Below are 25165 nucleotides of genomic sequence, written 5' to 3' on the forward strand. Positions count from 1 at the left end.
CATAAAAAGGGGTGCGTCCCACGAGATATAACGTTAATATATAATTTCATGTTACTAACATTCAGCAGCAATAATGAACGTTAGATATAACACCAACATCAATACTTTTGTAAGAAATAACGCTGAATTGCAATAATATTAGTTTTACATAACGTTTCTTAATATAACGTTTACATTACTTAATTTCAGTTTATATACCATACACTACGTATACCGTTCACCATGCATAACATTTCTTAATATAACGTTTACATTAGCTAATTTCAGTTTATATACCATACAGTAAGTATACCGTCCACCATAAATAATATCAGTTTATATACCATACCGTTCTCCATATATAACATTTAACTGTTGCTAAGAAAGTAGGTTTAGGTTAGGTTAGAACTGCGACCCCCACACAAAACTGTTGCTGAGAAAGTAGGTTTAGGTTAGGTTGGAACTGCGACCCCCATACAAAACTGTTTCTAAGAAAGTAGGTTTAGGTTAGGTTAGAACTGCGACCCCCACACAAAACTGTTGCTAAGAAAGTATGTTTAGGTTAGGTTAGAACTGCGACCCCCACACAAAACTGTTGCTAAGAAAGTAGGTTTAGGTTAGGTTAGAACTGCGACCCCCACACAAAACTGTTGCTAAGAAAGTAGGTTTAGGTTAGGTTAGAACTGCGACCCCCACACAAAACTGTTGCTAAGAAAGTAGGTTTAGGTTAGGTTAGACCTGCGACCCCCACACAAAACTGTAGCTAAGAAAGTAGGTTTATGTTAGGTTATTATGCATTTCAAATCTTAGACACAGAATGAACATATGTTATTAATATTAGATATCCTAAACGTTATAAACATAGATCTTAGATATTAACAACATTACACCTTTTGATTTTAGAATAATTGATTAATATACTTATGATATAAATATTAGGCATCCCGAACGTTATATACATTAATCTTTATTTACACTGATATTACAGAGAATAAACATTATTCACTTCGAAATTAGATGATTTGCTATTATCGATTCTGAGCATTATGTCCAGTGAACGTTATGCTGAACAAGCTTATACAAAGTGAGCGTATATGTTATAAGTAATATACGATACGTTCTTATATCTCGTATTACTTACCCCATAAAAAGTCACGTTTTTTATTTGAAAGCTGAATATGTCGGGAGTAGGTACCTATTTTTAGGGTTCCGTAATAGTTAACTAGGAACCCTTATAGTTTCGCCATGTCTGTCTGTCCGTCCGTCCGTCCGCTGATAATGTCAGTGACCGTTAGCACTAGAAAGCTGAAATTTAGTACCAATATGTATATCAATCACGCAGACAACGTGGTAAAATGGTACTCCCCCGCCCCCCCACATGTAAAGTGGGGACTGATTTTCTTTTTTTCAAATCCCACGTGTGATATATTGTTGGATAGGTATTTAAAAATGAATAAGGGTTTACTAAAATCATTTTTAAATAATATTAATATAGAGAAAACAAAGGTGTGTCCCCCCCCTCTAACTTTTGAACCATAAGTATGTTTCAAAAATATGAAAAAATCACAAAAGTAGAACTTTATATAGAATTTCAAGGAAAATTGTTATGGACTTGATAGGTTGAGTAGTTTTTGAGAAAAATACGGAAAACTACGGAACCCTACACTGAGCGTGGCTCGACACGCTCTTGGCCGTTTCTAGGGTTCCGTAGTCAACTAGGAAACCTTATAGTTTCGCCATGTCTGTCTGTCCGTCCGTCCGTCCGTCCGCGGAAAATCTCAGTAACCGTTAGCACTAGTAAGCTGAAATTTGGTACCAATATGTAATCAATCACACCAACAAAGTGGTAAAATAAAAAGTGGAAAAAAATGTTTTGTTATGGTACCCCCCCCCCCCCTACATATAAAGTGGGAACTGATTTTTTTTTTTCATTCCAACCCCAACGTGTGATATATTGTGGGATACGTATTTAAAAATGAATAAGGGTTTACTAAAATCGTTTTTTTGATAATATTAATATTTTCGGAAATAATCGCTCCTAAACCCCACACTGAGCGTGGCCCGACACGCTCTTGGCCGGTTTTTTTTATTTAGATTTTGTGGTTAGGTTATAGTATATAATTGCTATCTTGTTAACCTAATTTTCTCGTATGCAGTGCTACATCTAATAGCGTAGAGAGTATAGCATAAACCAATTTACTGCGCCCTTCGTCACAGAGTTGAATAAGGTCAAGGGCTTAATTCAACTCGTGTTGTGACATGGCTATTAAACGGGCCAAGTATTTGATGACATCAATTTTGTAAAAAAATTAAAATTATGAAAAAAAAACCCCGACCGCGACATAGTAGACCGATTTTCATGAAACATGGCTAAGAACACTCGCGACTAACTCAGCTTTCAGACAAAAAAAAACTAAATCTAAATCGGTTCATCCGCTCGGGCGCTACGATGCCACAGACAGACACACACACAGACAGACAGACACGTCAAACTTATAATAACCCGTTATTTTTGCGTCGGGGGTTAAAAATATACTGTGAGGGTGCAAAAGTGTAATATATTGAACTTTTACAAGTTCAATCAAGACAAATACCATATTTTTTTAATTTTTTTTTTTTTTATATACCATATAGTTTCAAGAAGCTGTCTCATCCTCCTTGCGTTTTACAGGCATTTGCCACCGCTCCTGGGATTTGCCTTTTCAACCAATCCCATGATTTGGCGTAGGCACTAGTTCTTACGAAGCAACTGTCATCGGACCTTCTAACACAGAGGGCAACTAGGTCTTATTTGGAACTAGTCCTGTTTTTAACCCCCGACGCAAAAACGAAGGGGTGTTATAAGTTTGACGTGTCTGTCTGTCTGTCTGTCTGTCTGTCTGTTTGTCTGTCTATGTGTGTGTCTGTCTGTGGCACCGTAGCTCCCGAACGGATGAACCGATTTAGATTTAGTTTTTTTTGTCTGAAAACTGAGTTAGTCGGGAGTGTTCTTAGCTATATTTCATGAAAATCGGTCCACTAGGTCGCGGTCGGGGGTTTTTTCAAAATTTTAATTTTGTTTCACGATGTTTTCTTCACCGAAAAGTGTCAGGCCCCGTAGCCGAATGGCATTTCTCCGACGCCAAACGAAAGCGATACGCCGCTGGCTCTGTCGCGCCAATACGCAAGCGCGATAGAGATAGATATCTACTAGCGCTTCGTTTCGTGAGCGTTTCGTGAGCGATTGTGCCATTCGGCTAGCCACCCTGATATTTCAAATGACATTTCGAAATTTAACAAGAAACTGATTTGACTATGGAAACTAGCGTATTATATGAATTGCCTTTGACGTTCTTTTTTTTTTTATACTACGTCGGTGGCAAACAAGCATACGACCCGCCTGATGTAAAGCGGTCACCGTAACCTATGGACGCCTGCAACTCAAACAGTGTCACATGCGCGTTGCCACCCCATTAGAAACTTGTATATACACTCCCTTTTGCTGTGTTAAGTACACAGCAAAAAGGAGTGTACAAGTTCTAAGGAGGGTTCGGGTTGCCGACGACTCAAAGGACAATAGACAGAACAAGTTAGTTCCGTAAGTCCTCCCGTCATCAGCACACCGCACCCTCGTTGAGCCCTGGCAGCCTTACTCACCAACAGGAACACAACACTATGAGTAGGGTCTAGACTCTAGTGCTATTTAGTTGCGGTCTTCTGTAAGGCGGAGGTACCCCAGTCAAATGACATTTCGAAATTAACAAGAAACTGATTTGACTATGGAAACTAGCGTATTATATGAATTGCCTTTGACGTTCATATATTAAAACTTCTTTTCAAAAAGCTTCCCATTCACAATAGGTGCGTTTAATCCCTTCATATTAACACGTGAGATGAATTAAAAGATATGTGGGTAGTTCTCAGAAATTTATGAATTAAAGGATATGAGGGTAGTTCGCAGAAATCTCAGTTCAATTTCACGCTTACTCTCAAGCTCTTATTGCTTTCTGTTATGTGGCCTGATTCGAATTTTGAAAAACATTAAATATTTAATAGTACATTACATCAGAGGCCGGGAAAATGAGGATTTCCGGCCAAGTGGGATATACCGGATAGAGGGATACGAGGCCGGGAATCCGTTTTCACGCCGAGGCATGTATAGTGCTTTTCTCAAACATACAATGAAATAAAAAAAAAATGCTAATACAATTTATGGCAAATAAATGAAATGAAATGCTCTAAAGGACAATATTTTATAAAAAAAAGTTACTTTGCAGGCCTAGGCCTAAAAAATAATATGAAATCCCTTAACAGTCCTCTCGAGTTGTTGCGCCCAAAAAGCGATATTTCCCAGCCCATTTTAAGGAACGTAAAGACAATATTTCATTGCATGTTTGAGAAAAGGTTCTTTTTATTAACCCCCCACGCAAAACCGAAGGGTTGTTATAAGTTTGACGTGTCTGTCTGTGTGTGTGTCTGTTTTTTTGTCTGGCTGTGTGTGTCTCTGTCTGTGGCATCATAGCTCCCGAACGGATGAACCGATATGGATTTAGTTTCTTTTGCCTGAAAGCTGAGTTAGTCGGGAGTGTTCTTAGCCATGTTTCATGAAAACCGGTCCACTATGTCGGTTTTTTTTATTTTAAATTATTTAGTATATTTAATTATAACCCAACCACGAAATTAAAATTTTGATAAAAGCCCCGACATAGTGGATCGACTTTCATGAAACATGGCTAAGAACACTCCCGACTAAACTAACTCAGCATTCAAAAAAAATAATCTAAATCGGTTCATCCGTTCGGGAGCTACGATGCCACAGACAGACTCACACACAGACAAACCGTCAGACAGACACGTCAAACTTATAACACCCCGTCGTTTTTGCGTCGGTGGTTAAAAATATTACCACACCAAAAACTTCTAGCTATAAATTTACACTATTAGGACATTTTTATTCAAACATCACAACTTTCAGCCGCAAAACTTAATATTATTCAGACTATCAGTAATACTTCTCCAACTCAGCCAATTTCCGAATTTCCAACTTAATAATGTTATTTTAATGAAAAACAAAGTTCTTATCCACGATTGGCACCTATTCGCCAAATGGCCAAAATTTATTCCGTTTGGGAAACTTTTTAAGCTACTGTGAGAAAACGCTGCGTTTATTGGCGCGCGTCTGTCAAAAAACGCCGTTTTTTAATCACACGTTTTTACGGAGATACATGACTGTAGATTTTTTAAAGTGTTATAAAATTCCATGCATTGAAATTATTTAAAATCATCTATTATTATATTTATTATTCACCACGCCAACTGGTAAAGGCTTTCCTGATTCTTCGAAAACAGATAGCAAAGTTGTATTTTATCGACAAAAGTACAAAGTAATTTCATAAAAAATTGTGAGTGTGTTTAGTAAAACGTCCCACTTTGTCGATTACCATTAAGGCGAGATTTACTTGTGTTTATATGAATAAACTCACAAAGCGGCTTTATAGCAATCTACAAAGTGAGACGTTTTGCGTGCACACTCACATTTTAACTTTAGTAGTAGTAGTAGTAGTAGTAGTAGTAAAACACTTTATTGTACCAGAAAATAATACAACACACAGGAAAAAGAGCTTATTATAAGTACAAAGGCGAACTTATCCCTTTAAGGGATCTCTTCCAGTTAACCTTTGAGCAATTGAGGGAACTTTATGTCTTATGCTGACTGGTAGAATCTAAGATATTGCCAGCCTAGCCGATGTGGCAATCATTGATGCTACTGGGGCAATTGAAATGCAGTCTGACTCTGTCACACCACTACAGAAGAGCGATAGAGAAAGCTAGCTACGATACGCTTACGAATTGTAAGCGATTGTGACATTTTTCTGTTTTTTTTATGCGATGTGAGGCAAACGAGCAGGTCGCCTGACGGTAAGCCATACTGCCGCCAACACACCCGAAACACCAGAAGAGTTGGAGGTCAGAATGCACCCCCCGCCATTTTTGCGACGCGAAACGAAAACTCAACGCCGCGAAAGGTAGTCTGGCACTGTCGCGCCAATACGCAAGAGCGATAGAGATAGATATCTACGAGCGTTTCGTTTCGTACCCTGGCCAGTGTGCGTAGCCGAATGCCCAAACGATTTCGGCTACGCACACTGGTCTTTAAGATGGCTGTACGCTCTTCAAAAACGCTCGTTTTTCCGCACAGTGCGTAGTACCGTTTTACGTACGCAAGGCACGGCGCAGCCATTTGTAAGGTACCCAACACCGCCTTTACGCACAGATTCAGAAAAGCGATATTTTTAGACGATTTTACCCTTACCATGGACGTGGAATAAATACACATACATACATAAACTTCTTGAGTTGCAGGCGTCCATAGGTTACGGTGACCGCTTTCCATCAGGCGGACCGTATACTTGTTTGCCACCGACGTAGTATAAATAAATAAACTCTTTTTAATTTGAATCTTGTTCTCTGTAAATAAATTGGTGCGAAACTCTTGTACTCCTAAAATGGGTAAGCAGAGCACATGAAACTACTCAAGTACTACTCTTAGGCCCACTTGCGCCAACCACTTAATTAACCAAAGATTAAAATATAAGATCATACCAACCCATACATTAAAATGCGACCGCCTAAGAACGCGCATACACTACACCACACATAGATGGTGCCACAAAAATGCCTTGTTGCCATCGATTATTAATATTTTGTAGATTGGCGTGAAGTGTCACTTGACGCCTTCTACGAGTGTAATCGCAAGCTAGAAGACATTTTTTTTGTGGCGCCATCTATGTGTGGTGTAGTGTATGCGCGTTTTTAGGCGGTCGCATTTTAATGTATGGGATGGTATGATCTAATTATATTTAATCTATGCTCATGGTAAGGGTACAGATAAGGATTTATGTTTCATGGTGGCGCTACGTTAACGAAAAGTTTTGGAATAAAAAACTGCGATTTGCCAAACGCATACTTATTGCTGTTTAGCAGAGTATTTGCACATTTTTGTGAGGCTTCCTTTGCGTTTTTATATGTATGTATATGTCGCAGTAAGATAGATAAAGCCGTTATATAGTTATAACCCTAGGGATATAATTATATGTCGTAACATAGTTAAACGAAAGCGATTTATTGCTATCTTACTAGGAAAATAACTATAATACGTTACTAGTTTAGTCAAATAGTTATATGACTGGATTCAGTTTAGTGAAATGATTGTAGACAGGAGTGTGGCGGTGCGGCGGAGGTATAGTTATAACCCTAGGGATATAATTATATGCGTTAGACAAACAAACCACAGTGAAGAATTGTTTAGGGCAAGAATTTGTTAATTATTTCCAATTCAATGTGCTTATTCTCTCTAAACACACAGACGGATGGACAGAGTCGCGACATAAGGGTTCCTTTTGATTTTTTTTTGGTATAGAACTATAAAGAACCGGGACTCCTGGTTCCAGTCCCACTTAGAGACGTATTATAATTATATCCCTAGACTAAGTTTAATCCAGTGATATAATTATATAACTAAACTAGTACCTACCGTATTATAATTATATTCCTAGTAAGATGGTTATGAATCGCTTTTGATTAGCTATGTTACGGCATATAATTATATCCCTAGGGTTATAACTATACCTCTGCCGCACCGCCGCACTCCTGCCTACAATCATTTCACTAGACTGAATCCAGTCATATAACTATTTGACTAAACTAGTAACGTATTCTAGTTATATTCCTAGTAAGATAGCAATTAATCGCTTTCGTTTAACTATGTTACGACGTATAATTATATTCCTAGGGTTATAACTATATAACGGTTTTATCTATCTTACTGCGACATATATAAGTCAAACTGCCGAATTCTACGCCCGGACGGACGACGCAACGAAGCCTCGACGTTACGTTGTCACCTAAATCTAGATAATGTGTTAGATAAGTTGATTATGCGCACTGCCAAGGAGTGGAATTCCTTGCCGGCGGCTATATTTCCGAGCTCATATAACCCGGCAACCTTCAAATCAAGAGTGAACAGGCATCTTCTGGGCGAGCTCACTCCATCGTAGGCCACGTCTTTGCCTTTGGCTAGTCTGTGGCCAAGAGTAAGCCCATTTATTATTTTTAAAAAAATGTGTTGATTTTTTCTTACTTTGATGTGTTTATTTGTTATGTTTTTATGTATTTTAGTTACTCAGTGCTTTGGTTTTTACTGTCATACTGTGTAAGTATTTGAAATAAAATGAAATAAATGTATTTATCTATCTAAGTATGTATATTGTCGCCTAGCACTCATAGTACAAGCTTTGCTTAGTTTGGGGCTAGGTTCTGTGTAAGGTGTCTCCCAATGTTTATTTATTTATATCTCAGCGTTTGCGTTGCGTTTTTACATTTCAGCGACGCGAAACGCCATAGAAATGCAGCCTGGCCCCGTATCCGAATGACATTTCTACGACGCGAAACGAAAACGAAACGCCGCGAAAGGTAGTCTGGCTTTGTCGCGCCAATACGCAAGAGCGATAGAGATAGATTGCATTTCTGCGGTATTCGGCGTTGCAGAAATTCTATTCGGATACGGGGCCAGATACTTAAAACCGTACATATACTAAAAAACCGGTAACCGTAGTTTTCCGTATTTTTTTTTCAAAAACTGTTCAACCTATCAAGTTCAAAATATTTTTCCTATTTATAAAATTCTACCTTTGTGATTTTTTTCGTATTTTTTAAACTTATGGTTCAAAAGTTAGAGGGGGGGGGGGACGCAATTTTTTTACCTTTTGGAGCGATTATTTCCAAAAATATTAAGAATATCAAAAAATTATTGTAATAAACCCCTATTAATTTTTTAATACCTATCCAACAATATATCACACGTTAGGGTTGAAAAAAAAAAAAAACCACTTTACGTGTAGGGGGGGTACCCTAATAAAACATATTTTTCCACTTTTTATTTTTGCACTTTGTCGGCGTGATTGATATACATATTGGCACCAAAGCTCAGCTTTCTCGTGCTAACGGTCACTGAGATTATCCGCGGACGGACGGACGGACGGACGGACAGACAGACATGGCGATACAACTTAATAACAATTAGGGCCGGTTGCATCAAACCGTCTGTCACCGTTAAAGCGTTCGTAAAATTTTATTGTATGGGAAGTTTCATAGACATCTGCTGCGTGACGATGATGTGTCTGTCAAATGTGGTTGATGCAACTGGCCCTTAAAGTTAGGTTTTTTTTTTAAGAACATGAATGACGTAAAATATTATAGACATACTAGCTTATGCCCGCGGCTTCGCTCGCGTTAAATTCTAAAATTGTGAAATGTTCCATACAAAAAACCACCCTCCATTTTAGGGTAGTACGGGGTTATAAAGAGACAAAAAGTAGCCTATGTCACTCTCCATCCCTTCAACTATCTCCACTTAAAAAATCACGTCAATTCGTCGCTCCGTTTTGTCGTGAAAGACAAACAAACAGACACACACTTTCCCGTAAGGATAACTAATCAAATACCAACGCAAATAAAAACAATGTATTAATTCCTAAACTAACAATCTAAAACTATGCAGCTCGAATAAATTCAAATCAAAACAGTTCCGATATTCAGTACAATATGAAATACATTGGATATTTCAATGCATAGTTAACTTGGGAAAAAATACAACGTAGTAAATAGTGGTGAGTGGCTGTTTGGGATGAGCGAAAAGCGATTTTTGTAAGCTAGTAAAAATCATTGACTTAAAAAATCTCATTGATTATAACACAGATGCACAACACTAGGAAAGTATTAACTATAAAACATGATAGTATAAAAAAAATCGAATAAAAAAATGGCGAACACCACCGTCTTTAGCAATCTGGGCTAACGCCATGAACCTCTAGGCCACCCCCTCACAGCGGAAGCTGTTTGACGTCACCTTTGTAAGACTAGGCGTCTTTTAATTTATATATAGTACTTAGAAAAACAAATCAAAATATTCGTTAAAATAATTTGATTTGTTCCCATAGTTGCGTATGATAGTATAAAATATTTTATTATTTTCAATTTATAATGTAATTTTTGACAATCATGATGAGAAGATAAACATAACTTTGGCATGTAACAAATATAGTATATTTTTATCATGAAATACTTAAAGAAATCTAAATCTAATCTAAATTAAATTCATACATATTTTGACATTTATGATTTAAAATCATCATTTATTCGTCAATTCTACGAGCCAGCTTTGGTCATCAAGTTAAAATTTGTATGAAATTATTTTGCACTCTTGCGCAACTTTGTCATTCGTTTAGGAAGTATAAAAAGCTTTTACCAATTGGTGTGGTGAAAATAAATAAGTTTTTCTCTTTTCTATTTCAAATAGCAAAGTTTGAAAATAGCAAACCTAGTTTCATGTTTTACAGTTAATATTTTCCTCGTGTTGGTGTAGTGAACAATTTTGTGTTTTACTCTGTGGCAAAATTTGTTTAACCTACGTGCCTTGAAACTCTCGCAACGCTCATTTGGAATTTCTCGCTGGCTCGAATATCAATACTGGCACGTGCGGTTAAACAACAACTTTGCCTCTTTGTAAAACAAATAATTATTTCACCACATCAATTGGTAAAGTTCAATGTTGCTATTCAAAAACGGATAGCAAAATTGCATTTTATCCACAAGAGTGCAAAGTAATTTTATACAAATTTTATCTTGATGCCTTGAGCTGAATGCTTTTATGATTCAAAATAATTATTTATAGGTAAATTCTACCAGCCAATATTGAATGAATTGCTGGATTTTATTTAGTTTGATGTTTTTTTTTAGTCAGTCAGTTAGTCAGTATTTTGTTCGTGTTGGTGTGGTGAAATTTTTTGTGTTAAAATGAGTTTCATATAGTCGAAATAATAAAAACTGTCACAACTCTCCCCAGGCTCCCCTATACTCTAACCGCTTAAGACTTGCACCAAACACAACAGTTGTAATATTTCTTTTTAGTTTTTATCGTTCCTTTTCAGCTGAGTTTGCGCGCACAATTCCACGATAGGGATGGGAACGTTATCGATTAGCTTTTAATTATCGATTTATAGAGTTTTAAATACTGTTATATTTTAATTTATTCATAATACTAATTGTACAAAAGGCTATCTTAACGCTGTAACGTATTCTCTACCAGCCAACCTTCAAACCATAGAGGAATTAAGTAGTAAGGGAAGAGTTGTAACTCCATGCATCAGTAAATGCGGGTTATTTGTATAGGCATAGTTAAGTGACATCTAGCGACAATCACATTCGTCACATTCGTCAGTAGTCTTTTCTCAATTGTTATTTGCCTTATGTTGTTTTTTATTAAATTAAGTTTTAAGTTACATGTATCTTGTGTAAGTACAAAAAAAACTGTGAACAAGTAAGATTAATGATAGTAAGACTGATCTGTACGAGTTAATGTAGCAAGTTCTCAAAGCATAAATAAAACTAAGTTTTAACAGCATCAGTAATAAAACTAACCAGCCAATTATTGGTATTATACGTCTAACCACAGTCTAGTACTTAAAATAGTTCTAGGCACTAGTCACGCTTTTAATTGCCCTCATCAAACGCTATGTTTTTATGGCTATGCATTATTTTAAATTGTCGTCCATAAAACGTGTCTTTATGGCATGTTCATTTCAAAACGGTTTATAGGACCATTGCCTACTTTATTCGTAAGAATGGTTATAAATGTAGTTGATATTGTTATAATGAGTCATTAATTTTGTAATTGGATCCACTGTACATACAATCGTAATAAATTAAGTTATTTGTTTATAGGTTTAATTAAATATTTAATTTATATGCCTAAATTGAGATACATTAAGATACAAGTGCGGAAAAGAGATAATCAATGGCGATGCATTAACATTCTACCAAAGGGAGTGTTGTGTGGAGTGCGTGATTAATTAAATTTAATTATGTAATAAATTCGTTTTTCCGTCAAATTTCAGAATCCGACTAAGTACTAATAAAATAGCTGGATACTGACATATAAGATAGAGTTTTTTTATCTTACTTTTTATAGGTACATCTGTATATTTTTATGCAAATGTTATCATCATTAAAAAGTTATTTCACCGTTTATCGATAATCATTTATCGACAGCGCAACATCCCTAGTGTACATATTGCATTGCCGCAGTCACCACCGAAATTGCTTCGTAAACCGATTACAACCGATCCGGTCCGGTTTTTAATTCGACCGGACGGTTGTTCGATTTCTTATTTTTATGTTTGTTCTATAACTTGAAGTAGCAAAATATTTTTATGACAGTCATTTCGAATTAAGGCAATATGGGGATGCCTAAAATTTAGCTAAGAGTAATAACTGGACCAGTAGGCAAGAACATAATCGTGGACACTACCATAAATTAAATATAACAAGATCATACCATCCCATACATTAAAATGCGACCACCTAAGAACGCGCATACAGTCAACCAATTGGAACCATGTCAAAATGACAAGCAGTAAGAGATTTCTTACAATCTGATTTATAACGTCACTGTGACATAGTTCTACAGTGGCCTAGGGTTCCAATTGGTTGACTGTACACTACACCACACATAGATGGCGCCACATTTCGATCGGCGTGAATAGTATTAATCAGTATTCTGTTTTCAATTCCTTCTGCTTGTAATATAAGTTGTAAACTGTTCTAATATTAAATTGTTGGCAGACGAGACACTGAGACACCTAGTATCGAGTAGTGGTACTGATAATTAACGCTAATTGACGCGTGATTGACGCGTGATTGTCGCTAGATGTCACTTTAACTATGCCTATACAAATAACCCGCATTTACTGATGTATTGAGTACAACTCCTCCCTTACTTATTCCTCTATGCTATCATATATACTCTGTCAAACAAGTCTGTCAGTAAATAAGAACAAAGAAAACTATATGCATCCTTTTCTTTAGTGTGTTTTCACATTATCCGATCCGATATCGGATGTCGGAAGGATTTCAATAGAAAAAATCCAAGATGGCGCCTGTAATGTATGGGATATCGGTCCGACATCGGATCGGATAATGTGAAAACGCACTTAGGGTGCTATAGAAAAGGATACCTATAGTTTTCTTTGTTCTTATTTACTGACAGACTTGTTTGACAGAGTATAGTATGGCCACTCCCTGCTTCCGGCTGAAAGTGCCGCCCCCCGCTCTCAGTTACTGCCAGTCAAGAACGCGACCGGTTGACCTGTCTAATCTCACTCAGATGAGCATGTACGCGCTACGCGAGCTTAGACTGTGTGTGTAGGAACGCGCTTCTTTCATATATTTCGTCGCAATCACAGAGAACCTCCTATAGAGTGCCAATATTGTAAATTTTGTGCGCGCTACAAATCACCAGTGCTTGGGGCGCGAGGAGCGGGAGGGGAATGTGTTTAGCGCGCTGCGATTGGTCGATTCAAGGACGGCAGGCAGTCGCGCCAGATGAAAAGGGAGTCGCGTAAGTAGCCAGTGTAAGTTGACCTATGCCGGCTCTGAATAAATTATAAATATGACTTATTTGTGGAATGTAATACCGTCTGTTTTTAAATTTGATCTTCTTGTTACCTTTCCACACCATTTCACACTACAGGTGGACATCTTTAAGGCATCAAAATACCCTTTTTCAATTTTTTTTATTGCGAAAAACACGAGCTGCTTTCGGGTCGGTTACTTGGTCGTTACTGATCGGGCACGGCGAGCGCCCGCGCTTATATCATGGCAAATACAAGTAAGGCTGGTGACCGCGAGTCGTCTTGTAAATCTTGTAATGGATGTCTATAGGGGTTGGTCTGTGGTCGCAATTGTCTGAGGTGTGCCTACTAGTGATTTGCAAGTTGCGGAAACTCTCCAAAAATCTTAAATTTCATGAAAAATTCACGAAAGTTTCACGAAAAATAAAGGGAATTTAAATTTATGAAATGGAAAGTTTCCATCCATACAATTGTCCATACAAAGAATGGAAAGTTTCCGAAGTTTTCCTATATCGTCACTACTTTTAAATAATCTCGTATCTCACGCTGTTCCTCAAAGTTAAAACGCAGTAAGTCTATATGCAGTCCATACATACTTACTACAATTTTCTTTTCATTGACAGACGAAGATACAAGTTTTTTTAAAAGTAGTGACGATATATGAAAATTCCAGAAATCTGGAAACTTTCCGTATAGGTCTCTCCTAGTCGATTTAAGTAGTTAGATTTACTCGACTCTGGTTTAACTTAATCTTCTCTTCTTTCCAGATCCACAAAACTGAAGTCCTTCTGGACGTCAGTGTCTGACGAGCCGCTGCCAGCCCTGGACTTCCTGTCAGCTGCGCTGCTCTCAGCGGAATATGAGCGGGCGCTGGGAAGAGCGCTTGCTATGCCTGAGTGCCGACTGGTGCCTTTCTTTGGAGCCTTCCTTCGAGAATTAAGGTTAGTTCAAAGAAGGTGCCAGGGTGGGCGTGGGTGCCAGGAAGGTACCAGGGCCAACTAAAACTTCAACAGTTTTATGTGCTCTGCCTACCATCATCCTCCTTGCGTTATCCCGGCATTTGCCACGGCTCATGGGAGCCTGGGGTCAGCTTTTACAACTAATCCCAAGATTTGGCGTAGGCACTAGTTTTAATACGAAAGCGACTGCCCTCTGACCTTCCAACCCGAAGGGTAACTAGGCCTTATTAGAATTAGTTCGGTTTCCTCACGATGTTTTCCTTCACCGAAAAGCGACTGGCAAATATCAAATGACATTTCGCACATAAGTTCCGAAAAACTGATTGGTACGAGCCGGGGTTCGAACCCGCGACCTCCGGATCGAAAGTCGCACGCTGTTACTGCTAGGCCACCAGCGCTCTGCCTACCCCTTGTGAGCATATCGGCGTGGGTATATGTACCTATGTTTTAAATTTAAGCAACTCATATTGAATACTGTAGCCTACTCGTTTTCCAATGAATAAAGGTTAATCACATTTTTCCTTCTTTATTTTTACCTAGCTTTTGCCCGCGGCTTCGCTCGCGTTAGAAAGAGACAAAAAGTAGCCTATGTCACTCTCCATCCCTTCAACTATCTCCACCTAAAAATTCACGTCGATTCGTCGCTCCGTTTTGCCGTTAAATACGGACAAACTAACAGATTAACGTACACCTCACAAAATAAGGCTGAAAACAATACACAATGGTATTAAAGCCACTCCACACATGTATTTAAAAGTAATTAATTATACACGGAAACAATACCTTAATTTGTCGCTTAAAAATACTCATTCCATTACAATTATTTCAGTCACATAAAATACCTTTCAGACTACAACGTAAAAACACATAGAAATATAGACTTTACTTCCCTATAATAAAGTAGAAAATTCTAAGCCGATATACATAAGGACGTATAAATACGTCCAAAAATTCATACAAAAGTGTACCGTATTGTCTTACAATAAAGTACAAGTTAGGAATACGGTTAATTAGCGTAATGTGTGTAGTGAGGCGGAGTGGCGCGGAATTAAAAAAATACGATTGCTGTCGGATGATTACTATGTGTACAGAGGGGATAATACCTCCTTCGTAATACTTTTAAATCCACGGTTTTGCCGGAGCCGTTTCTATCGCCAGCTTAGCCACGGCACAGTATAATAATACCTCTACTATCGTACAGTATGGCCACTCCCGCTCTCCGCTGAAAGTGCCGCCCACCCCCTCTCGGTTACCTCACAGTCAAAAACGCGAACAGTCGACCTGTCATATTTCACTCATACAAGCATAGCACGCGTTCACCTACACGAGCTTAGACTGTGTGCGGGGAACGCGCCTCTTTCATATATTTGATCGCCAGTGTCCGAGGTGTGCCCACGGAGGCTTGCTAGATGCGTGCGAATTTTTCCATGTTTTATCTCAACTCCAGAATATATAATAGTACAAGTACAGAAGGCCCACTGCTTTGATGTTCACGAAATGCCGCCTTTTTAAATGCCTACAAAATGTTTACAAAGAAACCAGCCGCACGTGCGCAGCATCGGATGATAGGGTTGCCTATGGATTAAAACCAATTAATTACTCAGATAAAATGTTATACTTGGGTAAGTCTTGGGTACTTTTTAGGTATATAATATACAGTATTTTGGTTTAAGTTCCAACATCACAAGCCTTATTGAACTGTAGATCTGTGTAAGAATGTCCTATGGTACATATTTTATTCATGATGTCTATTTAACTTAGCATTATTAGCCATTCCAAACGTAGACATCGCATATGAAGCTTAAAAAAAAATTCGCGACGTAAAATTAAAATAGAAAGTGCGAACGTGCGTTCCGTGAGAACGCGCGCCACCCCTGATTAGGCCGCGAACTCGCGGCCGCCGGCATGTACTTGTAGCACGGTGATAGAATCGCGGAGTGAGCCGCCCCTGTCTCAACTCCCAGCCTTATGGTGGCGTATAGCGACATCTACCTATAAGAATACATCTTTAGTAGTATCGCTCGCAGACGATTCTGTATGATAAAAAAAAATTACCACCCTTTTAGTTTAAAAGAAACTGAATAAAATTCCACTGAGATAAAGAAGAATTCGAATCCCGGTAAGGGCATTTATTTGTGTGATGAGCACAGATATTTGTTCCTGAGTCATGGATGTTTTCTATGTATATAAGTATTTATATATTATATATATCGTTGTCTGAGTACCCACAACACAAGCCTTCTTGAGCTTACCGTGGGACTCAGTCAATCTGTGTAAGAATGTCCTATAATATGTATTTATTTATATAGGAATTGTTGAAGAGGCGTGTGGAAGTCTCGTAGAAAATTTGTACGCAGAACTTTCTATTACCTATTTGACGCTTGTACATACGAAGAACTTTCTATTACCTATTTTAGGTGGCACTCTAGTTGCATCAACTCAATATAAATATCGTCCGACTAGACTAAGGGTTGTCACCGTTCGCCGATGCGTTATTTTTACTTAGAGACAACCCTACACGTGTCACTGGCACTTCATATAAACCTCCCTCTTACAGAATAACTAGCTTTTGCCCGCGGCTTCGCACGCGCAGAAAAGTACTTTTGTTATTTTTATTTAATTTATGCAACCTTTTGTATTTATACCTATATCACCACATACATAAATAGAGGTAAACTCACGCCTGTATTCTCAAACGGGGTAGGCAGAGTTTATGAAACTACTCAATGGCCAGGGCCACTCTTCTTAGCAATTAAGAGATTAAACGAAAACGAAATTGTGATACAGTGACAGGTTGCCAGCCCATTGCACACACCCCAGCGGAACCAGAATAATTATGGAACTATACCCATACTAATATCATAAACCTGTGCCTGTGTGGTGACGGGTTAAGAATTTCACCACCCCCTTTCTTCCCGTGGGTGTCGTAGAAGGCGACTATGGGATATGGGTTAAATTGTGGCGTAGGCGAGAGGCTGGCAACCTGTCACTGCAATGTCACAGTTTCGTTTTCTTTCAACCCCTTATTTGCCAAGAGTGGCACTGAAGCTTTAGTAGTTTCATGTGTTCTGCCTACCCCTTTATGGGATACAGGCGTGATTGTATGTTGTTGTTGTTGTAATATCATAAACGGGAAAGTGTGTGTTTCTGTTTGTTTGTCCGTCTTTCACGGCAAAACGGAGCGAGGAATTGACGTGATTTTTTAAGCAGAGATAGTTGAAGGGATGGAGAGTGACATAGGCTACTTTTTGTCTTTTCTAACCCCCAACTTGACTAAAATGGAGGGGTAGAAGTTTGAAGCATTCCGCAATCGAAATTAACTCCAACCCTCTTTGTAATAGGTAATAATTTCGTTAAGGAATTCGAATTGTACTTAACAAATAGGTATGTATATGTCATTTCATTTATTCAGTATTGCATTGTCATGTACATAATAGGTGTTACATTAATTAAGACAGTGAGCCATGACACCCTGTAAGGGCACACAATAATATCTACTTATTCTATATTAGTTTAGTCCATGCATGTTATACATAATCATAATTATTAATAATATAGTATTTATAACTAATTTATGTACATCAAAAATATTTTTAACGGTTTTTTACACATAAATGGTTATTAGCCTGTGTGGTGACGGGTTAAGAATTTCACCACCCCCTTTCTTCCCGTGGGTGTCGTAGAAGGCGACTGTGGGATATGGGTTAAATTGTGGCGTAGGCGAGAGGCTGGCAACCTGTCACTGCAATGTATTTGCCAAGAGTGGCACTGAAGTTTTAGTAGTTTCATGTGTTCTGCCTACCCCTTTATGGGATACAGGCAGGGCCGGATTAAGGGTAGAGCGAGTGGAGCGGCCGCTCTAGGCGCCACATGGTAAGGGGGCGCCAAAATCGAGAATGTGGAAAAATCCATACAAAAAATTATACGTTGCGTGGGCGCGCACATATCACAAAATGGCGAGAGGAGTCGGAAATGAATCCACCTATTGAAAATCGAGATTTGTAGGTAATTCAGATTAAGTGGAAAGTTGCACCACATTGCCATTCATAAGGGCGCTGTTGCTAGGGCGCCGTAAAAGGAGGATTCTAGCCCTTGACGAACCACGTTGTTGTGCGATGAACGGCAAAGTTACGTCGCTATCCAAATGCAAAAATATGAGTCTACCCAATAGTCCAAAGCGGAGTTCCTCATAAAGCCAAAGGCGCAAAACGTCTCAGAGATGCGCAATTTTGTGAGTTACAGCAGATGGTGAGCGAATTTGAAAGCACTCAGATCACTTAGTGGCAAAATACCGAAATGGGCATCCCGACGATGACGATCGAGTCCGCAGTTAATCTCTTAATTAACTCTTAGTATTATAAAAATAATAGTGATAGCGAAATATAAGGCCTAAATAAAAGTCGGGAACATAGACGCCCTGTGATGTCAAAATACCCCAAAATATGTCAAAGACCGCAGCTCTGCAGTCGATAAAAGCTTAAAAGTTCGTGGATTCCCCGCTGGCGGGTTGTCTTAATTAATCGAGTCAATAGGAAAAAAAATCGCGCTCGCTTCGGTCGCGCTTACTATTTATAATTATCTTCTCTTTTAGTTAGGACAAATTCTGAATCTGCTTTCCTGACTTGGCCACTATAGTGCTCCATTTTGTTTGTTATTTTATGTGCTTGATATCAACGTTTAGCCACACGTAACTACACTAGGGTGCGAGTACGAAAGTTCAACCATTGTTCCTTTCGCACTCTGTATGATGAAATCCATAAATTCTATATTGCGTTTATCTTCAAATTACGGCATTACTATCCTACGTAGTGTAACTTCTTCCCAAGGGCGCCGAAACTCAAACTCGCTCTACCCTGATCGAGTGCACGGGCCGGCGCTGGATACAGGCGTGATTGTATGTTGTTGTAAATGGTTATTATCAATCGTAAGAATATTTAAATTTATAATCCAATTTCAATTCTATATATTATGTATCACTAAGTATGTAGATATAACTTCAGTCTAAGATCGCGCAGTGCCAATATTTGTTCAATTTAACAACGTAATGGAAACCAAACATGGCGTATTTTAGTACTTGAACTTGAACCCTCAACTTCTTTAGGGTTCGGTAACCTAAAGACCTTGACTAAGTCCGTTTTCACATTATTCGATCATTGGCGACGTTCCTGCTAGGCAGGATTACATAGCCTCGAGCATCGCCGTCGAGTTGCGTCCTTGTCCGTCTTCTACCGGATACATTCTGGAGAGTGTGCACAGGAACTGCATGACCTGGTTCCTCCTTCCCCGTTCCATCACCGGACAACCAGGCGCGGGGAGCGGTCACCCTTACGTTGTCGACCTGCCTTTCATTCGCACGAAGAGGTTTGCCTCTTCTTTCCTAATGCGAACTGCTAAGGAATGGAACATGCTCCCCTCATCTGTATTCCCGGGCGAATACAATCTGGGTGTATTCAAGTCAAGAGTGAATAGGCTATTACTGAACCAGTGAGCTACAACCTCGGCCTTGTCGTCACTTTCCATCAGGTGCGACTAAGGTCAATCACTGGCCAGTTTATAATAAAAAAAAAAATCGGATGTCACGAGGATTTCAATGAAAAAATCCAAGATGGCGCCTGTAATGTATGGGATATCGGTTCGACATCCGATATCGGATCGAATAAAGTGAAAACGCACTAAGACATTAGACGGTCAACCAAATCTTGGCGCTGAATTCAAATCTTCCCTCCCTATTAAACCCTCGCCCCTAATTTTTCAATCAATTCTTAAGTGTTATCATAAATTAAATATAACAAGATCATACCATCACATACATTAAAATGCGACCGCCTACGAACGCGCTTACACTCCACCACACATAGATGGCGCCACAAAAAATGCCTTGTTGCCACCGATGGTTTATAGATTGGCAGTAAGTGTCCATTCCGAGCCGTAAATCTATGTCAAAAGTGACACTTAACGCCATCTACAAGTATAATCGAAAGCTACAAGACATTTTTTTTGTGGCGCCATCTATGTGTGGTGGAGTGTAAGCGCGGTCTTAGGCGGTCGCATTTTAATGTATGGGATGGTATGATCTTGTTATATTTAATTTATGGTGTCATGCCTCTTCGATGATTCCGCCAACGCCAAGGTTGAGGAGGCTACAATAGTACATTACATCAGAGGCCGGGAAAATGAAGATTTCCGGCCAAGTGGGTATATACGGCCGAGCGAGCGTGCGAGCGAGGCCGGATAGGGATACGAGGCCGGGAATCCGTTTTCACGCCGAGGCATGTATAGTGCTTTTCTCAAACATACAATGAAATAAAAAAAAATGCTCTAAAAGACAATATTTTATAAAAAAAAGTTACTTTGCAGGCCTAGGCCTGAAAAATAATATGAAATCCCTTTACAGTCCTCTCGAGTTGTTGCGCCCAAAAAGCGATACTTCCCAGCCCATTTTAAGGTAAACAAAGTAGACCTCCTGGAACAAAAGGTCCACACTATGGAACAAATCCAAATGGGAAATCACCTGGAAATATGCGGCATACAAAAAACAGATGGCGAAAACCTGAAGGAGATCGTGCAAAAAGTAGCAGAAAAAATAAACCAGGACCCCGATGACGTCATACAAACATACAGAAAAGCCCCGAAGGCGCCAGAAGGACAGAAAAGGAACGTAGCCACCATAGTAGTCACACTTCGAGAAGGGCGACGGGACAAGTGGCTGGACGAGTCCAAAACTACCATCGTGACAGGACGCGACCTCGGAAGGCCGGATGATAACAGGATCTTTATGCGCGAGGCCTTATCACCTACAACCGCCTACCTACTTTGGAAAGCCAAATCGGAGCTAAAGGAAACCAATAGGTACAAGTTTGTATGGTGTAAAAAAGGATGCATACTTATCAAGAAGGACGAACAAGGTAAAACACACCCTATTAGATCGGTGAGTGATATTGAATACTGGGCATCGAAAACGGACTGACTCTTACATACCTATTTATAAAGACACCTAAATGCCTATATAACAATATAGTTTAATGCCTACTACTTCTTCTAACATCGACGAAGGTACTTTTAGTAGTTGGAATGATTACATAAATACAATTCCAACAGGATGCCGATATCTTACTACATTTCATGTGAATATAAGATCGATGTTATTAAATTTCTCTCATCTAGAATACATAATTACCACTAGCAACCGCTTAATAGACCTAATTGTGCTCACGGAAGTTAACATAACCGATACGTGTAAATCATTATTTAATTTAACTGATTATAACATGCATACTAATCTTAGAAATAACCGAAAAGGAGGCGGAGTTATATTATATGTACATAAAAACATCCCATTTACCCTGATACCTAATGTTTCTTTATATTTCGAATCGCTATGCGGGCGCATAGATATAAACTATAAGGAAAAGATAAGCATCTGTGCGGTGTACCGACCGCCCGACAAATGCAAATCGCACTTTGTAAACGAGTTATGTAATACAATTAATCACATCTCTGACAAAAACAAACTAATAATCATCGGAGATATGAATATTGACTTGAAAAAACAAAATAACATTAATAACATGTATTTAAATAAATTATCGGAGCTAGGACTAGAATGTGGTATAAATCAGTTCACCCGAGAGGAAATTAAAGGTGATAGTGTATCAAAATCTTGTATCGATCATATTTTTTTGAGGCCAATAAATTGCACAGTACCTACTGGGGTCATTAACATATCTATCGCTGATCACTACATAACAGGCTGTGCGCTGGCGATAGCCGGCGCAAGCGCCCGTACGCCCGCGGCGCGATTAGTCACCGTGCTAGACAACGATAAGGTCGATAACGCCTTGCAGCAGGTTCAATGGGATGAAGCACTCGCCTACAATTGTCCGAACACAATATTAAATTTCATTAAGGATAAAATACAGAATGCATATGATGATTGTAAAAAAACTATTAAATGTAAAAATGTAAAGACGAAGTGTAAATGGGTAAATAAAAAAATGCTTAAAATGTGTAAACAAAGAGATAAATTGTATAAAATCTGGAAAAAAGCACCAGAAAAAATTGAAAACAGAATACTGTATAATAAGTACCGTAACAAAACAAATAAATATATTAACTGCATCAAAAATATGTATATTAAAAAGGAAATTACTAGAAACTTTAAAAAATCGAAAAAAATATGGCGTATAATTAACGAATTATGTGGTAAAATTAATTGTTCTATTGATGACGTGATCTTGAAACACTTTAAAATGAATGAACAAGAAATATGCAGTAATTTTGCGCAAGAATTTCAGAACAATGTTAATAAAATATCTGTTACATGTAGAACTCAAATTCTCGCCCACACAGAGATAGCCGGGGGGACAGAAGTGGCAATGAGGTTAAAAAAGCGACGTGTGATAATGTTCTAAAAATAATCAGAGGCTTAAATGACAGGAAAAGCCCAGGATATGACAAAATTCGAGTCATAGACATTAAAAAAAACTGCTTGAAAATTACACCAATAATTACTCACTTAATTAACACTTGCCTTGCCACATCTGAATACCCCGAGGAACTTAAAACCGGTGTAATACGCCCTATATACAAAAAAGGTGCGCATAAGGACTATAACAACTACAGACCTATAACTATATTGTCATGTATAGATAAAATAGTTGAAAGATACCTCGGCAACGAAATTAGTAACTTTTTTACCCATAACAATATAATAAATAGTAAACAATACGGGTTTCAAAGAAACCGAACAAACAAAACAAACAAACAAACAATATTTTATTTACAGAAAAAGGGTATAAATTACGTGACAGTGTAAAAGACAAATTGTATCACCTTTTTCGACTGTTTTAAACAGTATGCAAATATTTTACAAATGGTATACAAAATACAATTATAAAATTTGACTTGTGCGCGACAGTTTACATTATACAATATATATAGGTATATTATATTAGACATTTAACTATTTGTCATTCTGTTTTCTGTATAACTCATAAACTCGTGTACGGTATAGAAACTACGATCATGAAGCCAATTTTTAAGTTTTTGAGTAAATTCCTTACCCTCAAGTGCTTTAATTTGAGCAGGTAATTTATTGAATATAACAATACTCGCATTGTAAGCGTTGCGTCTGTATATATCAGTCATGCAGCGTGGTTGGTTCAGATTATTTATATATTGTGATCTCCGAAGTACTACTCAACTACTTTGTGATTTTAATAATGAAATCAACGAGCATATGCATGAAAAAAGGCATGTGCTCGTTGTTTTCATTGATTTCAGCAAAGCTTTTGAAATGTTAGACCATGAAACTTTGTATTTGAAACTTGAGCAGAACGGTATACAGGGCCCTTTACTTAATTTACTGAAAAGCTATCACAAAAACAGACATACGCGAGTAAAAATAAATAACACATACAGTAATGAAACAAAAAGCGTAAAAGGCACCGCCCAGGGATCGATTATTGGCCCAACTGAATACTTAGTTTACGTCAATGATATGTGTAACCTAATAACCGAGGGGTCTGTCTACCAGTTCGCGGACGACACATGCATTATCACAGCTGACCGCGACGTAGCCGTCGCCGAGCGCACGATGCAATCTAACTTCAACACTGTGTGCAAATGGGCACATGATATGGGCTTAGTAATTAACGCGCAGAAAACAAAAATAATGCATATTCGTTCAGCTCACAATAAAACTACTCATGATATTAATGTGATTGCACACCAACATAACTGTCTGCACCAACTTAATACCACAGCATGTAATTGTATAAAAATAGAAGTGGTCACAGAACACATGTACCTGGGGCTTATAATCGACCACAGATTCAATTGGGGGCCACATATTAATTATGTGTGCGATAAACTAAGAGCAATTTTATGTAAAATGTCAACCTTGAGGTACAAATTACCATACAAAACACTACGTATGCTATACTTAGCCCTTGCTGACTTTGTGATCGGTTACGCTCTGAGTAGTTACGGTCGAACCTATAAAACCTATGTAGAAAAAATATATAACTTACAAATAAGATTATTGAAGTTACTGGTACCTAGACATGTAAAAAAGAAATATGAAACAGACTATGCTCAATTGTTCAAATACTGTAATATACTCCCAATTCAAAAAAAATTTAAACTAGCTGTACTAACGGAAGAATATCATCATGTTAATAATATAAAAGTAAAAAATAGATGTATAAAATTAAGAACTTTGCAGAGACAAAACAAATATTGTATACCCAAATATAATAACGTATACGGCACTAGGTTGTATACATATATTCTACCAAAAATACTTAATGAGATGCCAGAGGACGTAAGACTTAAGTATCTTAATGGAAAAAATATTAAAAAATGTATTAAAATGCATTTGTTACAATCTAACGACTTAAGCTATATGTACTAAGAATCCTAACTAGTATTCAAAACTTAGGTATAGATATAGTTAAGTAATATACTGAACTCCCCATCGGCACACAAACCTCTTCAAGGTTTTGCCAACGATGGGTCTTGTGTAAGAATGTGTAATTTTTCGTTTATTATTCAATAAATTAAAAAAAAAAAAAAAAAAAAAAAGGAACGTAAAGACAATATTTCATTGCATGTTTGAGAAAAATATATAAAACGCATGCTCGTTTTATATATTTTGTAGCCCGACATTTTCCAAATTTGCCGCCTTTTTTTAGTGCCAAGATTTGGTTTACCGTCAATATTTTTTTAACGTATGCGTAACTTACTTTTCAGTACAGATGGCGCTTTTTGCCCACACTC

At 38.0% G+C, this 25165-nt stretch overlaps 1 protein-coding gene across 1 annotated transcript in view; it reads left to right on the forward strand.

Annotated features, from left to right (window-relative positions):
• LOC125239766 (1-phosphatidylinositol 4,5-bisphosphate phosphodiesterase epsilon-1-like) overlaps positions 1 to 25165 on the forward strand; it is a 234420-nt gene that overhangs the window by 74985 nt on the left and 134270 nt on the right. The window contains exon 5 of the mRNA XM_048147438.1: positions 14195 to 14368. Coding sequence (XP_048003395.1) covers positions 14195 to 14368 — 174 coding nt within the window. The remainder of the gene's footprint in view (positions 1 to 14194; positions 14369 to 25165) is intronic.

The sequence above is a fragment of the Leguminivora glycinivorella genome, chromosome 26, assembly GCF_023078275.1.
Source record: "Leguminivora glycinivorella isolate SPB_JAAS2020 chromosome 26, LegGlyc_1.1, whole genome shotgun sequence".
Lineage (NCBI taxonomy): Eukaryota > Metazoa > Arthropoda > Insecta > Lepidoptera > Tortricidae > Leguminivora > Leguminivora glycinivorella.